General features: G+C 32.0%; 1 protein-coding gene across 2 annotated transcripts in view; it reads left to right on the top strand.

Annotated features, from left to right (window-relative positions):
* Window positions 1-4,752, top strand: part of LOC145276717 (something about silencing protein 10-like) — a 53,315-nt gene extending 48,563 nt beyond the window's left edge. For both annotated transcript variants that reach the window (XM_080127921.1, XM_080127922.1), the window contains exon 14: window positions 4,523-4,752. In XM_080127921.1, coding sequence (XP_079984047.1) covers window positions 4,523-4,612 — 90 coding nt within the window. In that variant the 3' untranslated portion in view covers window positions 4,613-4,752. The remainder of the gene's footprint in view (window positions 1-4,522) is intronic.
* Window positions 4,753-7,443: the final 2,691 nt, after the last annotated feature.

Consider the following 7,443-nt stretch of genomic DNA (forward strand, 5'->3'; position numbering starts at 1 on the left):
ATCCTCCACTCTCTGAGACAAATAGTGGCATACTGAATGTAAGCACTGGACAGTTGTAATCTGGAGGTATCTGGCATCTACTCAGATATCTATAAGGCATACTTGAATCAATTCTCACTTTTTTATACTGTTATGTTCATTTATTTACGACTGAACGAATTAGTTCAACCAGGTCATAAAGGGTTAAGCATAAAACCTTTACGAAAATAAGTGAATGCAGCAATAAATAACCTGAAAAGTGCTAATATGCCATAAACCAAACCAATCTGTATATTAAAAAAATCTATAAGACAACTTCTCGTGTGGTTGTATAATCATGTTTCTCATCTCTATGACATGACTTACAGATTTTATATTTACTAATAATTGGTTTATTGAAATAAAAAAATGTATTAGTGCAAAGTACTAAAATGAAAAAAAAAATTGTTTTTTGTCCAGAATTCTCCCTATATTAAAAAAAATAAACATCTCTACGATGTATGTACCTGTGACAAAACAAAAATATTATATTTCACAAATCATATAACTTGTTATTTATTTATTTTTTTAAATAAAATAAAACTTGATGAGTATCGGAGACATGACTGTCTCACCCGCAATTTTGAAAAAAAAAATCTAAAACACAAGAGAAATAACGTGACAATAATAGATTTATGTTGTAATGCCTACTAATTCCAACTAATCACTTAAAAATGATTTTCTTTATAAAAATAGAACTACTTGATCAATTTACATGATTTTTGGAAGATAATATTTTCATCATGGGTACATACATCATAAAGATTTTTCTTTATTTTTGTAAAGGAGAAATTTTTATAAAGGAGAAATGAAAAGAATGAAAAAAATCTTTTAAACAAATTTAATTGATGAATTAAATCCACCAGAATACTTTGTATTTCTTTGAAAGAAAAAAAGTCAGACATTTTTAATATTTTATTAATGATTGAAAAAAAAAATTACTTTGATCTTTCGAAATTTGAAACGAATTTTGAAGTATTTAAACTGCCAAGTAGAAAGTTATTTGAACTACTTTGAATTTTTAGCAAATTTTCATTTATTAAAAGATTGGAAGCTTTTGAAAGCTATTTGCATCTAAATATTTTATAAATAAAAACTAAAACAACATGAACAAAATTACTAATAGTTTTATCACAATTTCGTTCAATTAACAATCAAACAATAAAACAATAATGTAATTAAATTTAAGTTTCTGGATTTTTGAGATAAGGATTGCTTATTTGGATTCTTTGGATTACTGTTCTCATCTTCTGTATTATTTTCACAACGTTTTGGTTGATATAGCCTACAACCTTCTTCAGGTGCATCTTGTTAAGCTTGGGACTCTTTCTGTCGAACTTGCAAGGACCAATGGTGGAGTAAATAAACTACTTGGTAAAATTCAGTTGTAAGTTACACTCTTCTGGAGGTTGAAGGTTCAATCCTCAATGCAGGCGACACTCAAAATACAATTGTGAATTATTTAGAACTTGAAACCAGGGCATGTTACCTCTGTGAATTAAATAAAAGGTTCCGTTTGATATTTCTGTGCAGATTCCAGAGTTTGAAAGATTTGCAAGTTCAATAAAAATAATCTCTAGTTCGAAACACACCTGGAGAAGGTCAGAGGTTACATCAACCTAAACGTGACAATAATAATCACAATAAAAACAGTAATCTGAAGAATTCAAATAATACGAATTTAACTTAAAAAGTCCCATTTAAAAGAAAATTAGTTTGATTAAAAACCAAAAAAAAACAACAAATGATTTAATTTTGGAAAAAAAAATGTAACAAAAATGAACTTTATGTCTCCTGGGCAACACTGTGTTAGTACAGATTACTGTTGAGATGATTAATTGGAATTGAGAATGGAAAAAATCAGAACTTTTTGGAATATCATGATTGGAAAAGTTTAAACCTGATTTCTGATTCTTAGAATTGTTTTGTATTTGTTTTTTGTTTAAAACTTAATTTTGCATTGCTAATATACTAATGATGAAATAATAAATATTTATTGATTTCAAACTGCTAGTAAAAAAAATATCTATATCATAACTTTAGGTAAGAAAAAATAACATGAGACAGAAGAAATGACATAGGTAAAAATGGCACAAGTGAAAAATATAGATGAAAATCTCACAAGTTTATCAAATCACTTTTTGAATAATTTATGAGGAAAAAAATTAGAAAAAGAAAAAGTTCCTTTTGTGTAATGCATACATAATTTACTTTTGCGCACATATTACCCAGTTTTTTGGCAATCCAAAAAAAACCCAACTCTATAACTAAATATTTAGAAACTTGAAAAGAATCTAAATCGATAATTGTATTAGAATAAGGGATTTAGAACACAATCGGTAATTGTATTGGAATCGGTAAAAATATTGTAATCGTCCTATCACTAGTACAGATAGTTGATTATGTAATAAAACAATTTTATAAGAATCCGGTATATAATGGTTTGTTATGTAATGATCCGTTATATAATAGTTTGTTATGTAATGATCTGTTATATTATAGTTCATTATATAACAAATCATTATGCAATAGTTTATTATATAATGATTCAATAAGTGAAGACCTAGATGGAGAGAATAAACATCACATAAAATACAGGAAAACAATTTTTTTTTTTTTTTGTAAATTTATTTATTTTTAATTAGGAATAAAATTGTACAACCATTTTCTTTAATGAGTTATATGAAGGTGTTTGTTATAATTGAGATTTTGTGTTCATTTTGTAAAGAAACCTCAGAATATTATTTAAAGACACTTGATAACACAAGTCATTATACGTGATTAGGTTTGATATGTAACGAAAATTTGATGTTTGATACAAATGTTCCATTTTTAAATAATCAGTTCTGGCAGGTGTGACATTCACTCCTCCAATACTCATAAAATGTGATCTTTTTATTTAAAAATAAAACTGTTTCGTCAATTTACATAATTTTTGGAATATGATACTTTCATTTTGTTATACGGATTGTTCTTCATTTTCGTTTTTTTACTTCTGGACAAAAACCAAATAATTTTATTCGGATTTTTTTTCTTTTTTTTATAATAATAAATCCTTATTATAATTAATAATTAAAAAAAAAGAAGAGAGACTCTTCAAAAAGTGAAGATCACTGTTATATACAAGGTGCCTTCAATAAGTTACCAAACTTTTTTTTCGTATGAGCAGTTTTATTGATAGTACACACGTGAAATGCTAGTCCCCTTCGAAGTAATCTTCTCCAGCTGCAATGCACTTGTATTGTTCCAACACCTTCTGGAAAGCTCCATGGAAGTTCTCCTGTGTGAGCTTATCCGTGACCCTTGTCACAGCCTTTTTCATTTCCTCAGTTGTCTTATAATGATAGCCTCTAAGGTTTTCCTTGAGCTTAGGGAATAACCAAAAGTCACAGGGAGCAAGGCTTGGAATACAGGGAGGCTGAGGAATTGTCTTGATACCCAACTTTGTCAAATAATCTGTGACAAGGATGGAGTTGTGGACTGGTGCATTCACGCAAATCTTCCACATCTTTAGGTTCTGGATACGACCTTAAACTATATCCGATGGTGAGGCTTGCGGGCTCTGGGGAGTGTGGAGCCACCCTTTAATTGCCATTGCTCCCAGGTCCACTCTGACCCAGAGTGGTAGTACCTGTTAGGGTCCCAACTATGGATTAAATAGAAACTGACTTGCAAAAAACAAATTTATTCTATTAAAAAAATTTTCTTCAAAATCACCGGATTCGGCATTAAATAACCTGAAAAGGGTTGATATGCCATAAAACAAAAACAACCAACCAATCCACCACATCTTTAGTCCCTTGCAAATAATTGTGTACGGTTCCCACACTGACATCAAACTGTGCACTTAATGTCTCTATAGACACACGATGGTTCTTATACATAACATTCTGTCAATCAACTCTGGTGTTTTGACTTCCTTACTCCTCCCGCACCTCATCTCTTACAGACTCCCTGCCTTCCTTGAATCTTTTATGCCACTCCAAAACTGATGCTCGATTTATGCAAGATGGTTCAAAAGCAGTCTGAAGCATTCCATACGTTTCTGTGTCATTTTTTCCAAGTTTAAAACAGAATTTTATTGTATATCGTTCTTCTAAAGTGTCCTCATGTCTAGATTGCATTTTTGAAATTCACCAGCTGTGACAATCAGGCTTTAGTAGGGTGTATTTCGATTCCTGCTGTAGCTGTTTATTTGAACCTGGAATCATAAAAACTGGTCAGTCATCTCATGAGATGTATAGCAATAACATACTGAATTTTCAAGAATCTACAATTTTAAATGCCTGTACAAAAAATGCCCGGAAACATATTTAAGACATCTTGTAAGTTGAAAATTTCCATATAAGTCATACCCTACAACTAGACATGACCTCAAAATTCGAACTTTGCAAAAAGTAATCTTTGTTCATATTTTTGTTGAAACATAAATTTTGCTTGTGATTTGCTTGCAAATTTGCAAAATACATTCTTTTTTACCAAAATCTCAAACCTTTCTTTCTAGGTTCGTACACCAAGGACAGAGCTGCAACGTTATGGTGGAGAAATTTCTGGTATTCGAGCGGGAGTACGGCACAGCATCAAGCTTCAATAATGGCCCAATTGTAATTCATTTTTTGGACTCCTTTATTGTCATCTTGTGGAACTGGATTTCTTCCCAAATTTTGCAACCTATATTTGAGATGAAATTGATTTTGTTTAATTATAATTAAAAAAATAAAAAGCAAGAACAGATTTCTTTGTTCATTCTTTTAGACATGTCAGTTTCTTATTTAGAATTCAATCTAATTAAAAAAAAAAAAATATGGAAAAAATTTTATGATGTACGGAATGTAAATATTATTTTCCAAAAATCACGTTAATTGATCAAATAGTTCTATTTTTTAATGAAGAAAATTATATATTTACAATTTTTAGCAATTGTAACTTATTTAAGATTTCTATCCAGTCATGACTGACGGACCAAGAACATGCTACCCCCATGAAGTAAAGAGTTCTATTTGAAATTCTGTACAGATTCCCGAGTTCCACAGAAACATGCTTGAGTTCAACAAGATACATCGGAAGTAGGTTGGATGTTACATCGACTGAAATGTGAAAATGACACTAATAAGTACAGTAGTATTTATTGATTTTAAAAATCAACATTTTCGATAATCATAGTATCATTGTCAGAATTAAAATCAATTTGTGTTTTTTTTTTTTTTCTCATTGCATGTTGTTAATATGAAGAGAAAAATGGTATTCGCATGTTGTTCTTCATTGATGATATTTTCAAATGTCCAGGATAGGAGAAATGTATGGCTTGTGTGAAATGAATTAAGATTGTTTTCGCCATGATATAAGCTTTATAACACTATTTTCCTGTACTATGCAACACCAAATTATCTTGCTGGCTGGCTAAAGATTAAGTGTGATCAGGGGTGTATGACACTTGGCCAAAAAAAATGTCTCGTGCCAGAGAATTGATAGAATGTTTTTGTTAAGATAATGTGGAGAAAAATTGATTTTCCAATGAAATAAAATAGGCAGGTTGGCATTGGAAATCTAGCTGAGTGACCAGAAAAATTTTAGAAATAAACCATTTGTCTTGCATCAGGCAGGAGAGCACCTTACAGATAAGAAATAAATTAGATGATGAGAGAGAGAGAAACTGAGTTCAGAAGGAAAAGAAACAAAAAAAGGTGAAAAATAGATTTCTTTAGAACAAAAGAAAAAAGGAGGGAAAGAAAGAAGGGGTAATCTCCAAACAACAGAGGAGAAAATGCTAATCTCGAAGAGATATAAGGGTCAGATTCAGGGTTTCCATAAAACCTTTTGTTTAGCAGATAGGAGACACTTGCCTGCTAACCTTGAATTGGGCAGGATAACTTTTTGTGTTGACTGCCCAGGACTGAGATCCCAGAAGGAGCTAAGTGGAGAAGCTCTTCCTCCTCCCAGCAAGAAACTATCTGAAAGAATTCAAGTTGAAAATCCTGCATCTAGAACCCAAATAATCTAACTTTTTTGTGCACAACTATATCTGAAATTATTTAATGCAATAATTATTTTCATTTATAAGAAAGTGACCTCTGAAGTTTTTATTGATTATTGATTGCTTGGATTTTATGAAGATAATTCAGTAAATTTCCAGATCTAACCTGAAGCCTGAACTACAGCTGCAAGAGGCCCATGTCTGCTTATCACTGCACCCATAAGAGAAAAACTCGAACCCATAAGAGAAAAACTCAACCCAGACATTTGATAACAAACGACCAGCGTGTTAAAGATTTTGTGCTTTGTGCACGCTGAGCATCAGAGCAGTAATTCCAGTGACCAGTAAGTGTCTGGTTAGATTTTGCAGGGTCCATCATTAGATGAAGATAAAAGTGTAATCACTGGGACTTAGGGTTAGCGCCCATATGCCGAGGTTGACAACATAATCCTCCTGGCCTGGTCACACTAATTGGTTCTGTGATGCCGGATTGTGCACCTCCCACCCTCAGACTTGGTTACAGTGTTGTTTAAAATTTAAATAAGTTTAAGTTAGCCAATATACAGCGCAGAATTTTTATTAAAATAAGCAGATAAATATTTGTTTATTAAAAAACAAACTGTGTTGTATTTTGGCTTTTTAGTGTAAACTTTGTTTATTTTAATTTACATGTTTTTTGTGTTTTACAAAAGCCTTCATTAAATATAGTTCTGTTGTATCAGTGAAGATAAAAATGAAATGTAATATTTCCGCATATGTACCTCTTCATCGTACAGTATATAGATACACTATGGCTGACTGGGATAGCTTCTGTACATTTATATCAGATCTACCTCTGCATTCCATGTTTAAAAAGGATGTGTCTTATATAGTATCAGACCTAGCAAAATGGTTAATTGTAGGTATAGACCGTTTCATACCCTCCAAAAAAATCCCAGCAAAACCCAAGATCAAGCTGTGGTTCTCCGGAATGTGCTGCTGCCATTGTGCACAGAAATCACTTTTTCTATTGCTTCCAATGTAACAGAATCCTGACACTAAAGCCGCTTTCAGGACTGCCAGCAACCACTGTAAAAGAGTAGTGAAGAATGCAAGAGACTTGTATGCTCAGTCCGTTAATTACAAAGTAGTTGAGCAGCAGCTTGGTTCCCACCAGTTTTGGCAAATAGCAAACAGAATCCTCATTTGAAAAGTGTGCTCTATCCTAACTATCATCAATGGACCTGAGGAAATCTTGTCAGCATCAGACAAAGCTAAACTCTTTGTCAAGAACTTTGCAGCTAATTCTACCCTATGCAACCAAGGCCACCAGCCCTCTGTATTTCCTCCAGTATCAGAAAACATGCTATGAAACATACAAATATCTGTGTGTGATATTGCCAAGCTAATCAAAAACCGTGATTCCTGTAAAGCAACTCGCCCTGACAGCATTCCAATTACAGTGCTGAAAA

The sequence above is a fragment of the Euprymna scolopes genome, chromosome 5 (assembly GCF_053919585.1).
Source record: "Euprymna scolopes isolate OS-2025 chromosome 5, ASM5391958v1, whole genome shotgun sequence".
Classification (NCBI taxonomy): Eukaryota; Metazoa; Mollusca; class Cephalopoda; order Sepiida; family Sepiolidae; genus Euprymna; species Euprymna scolopes.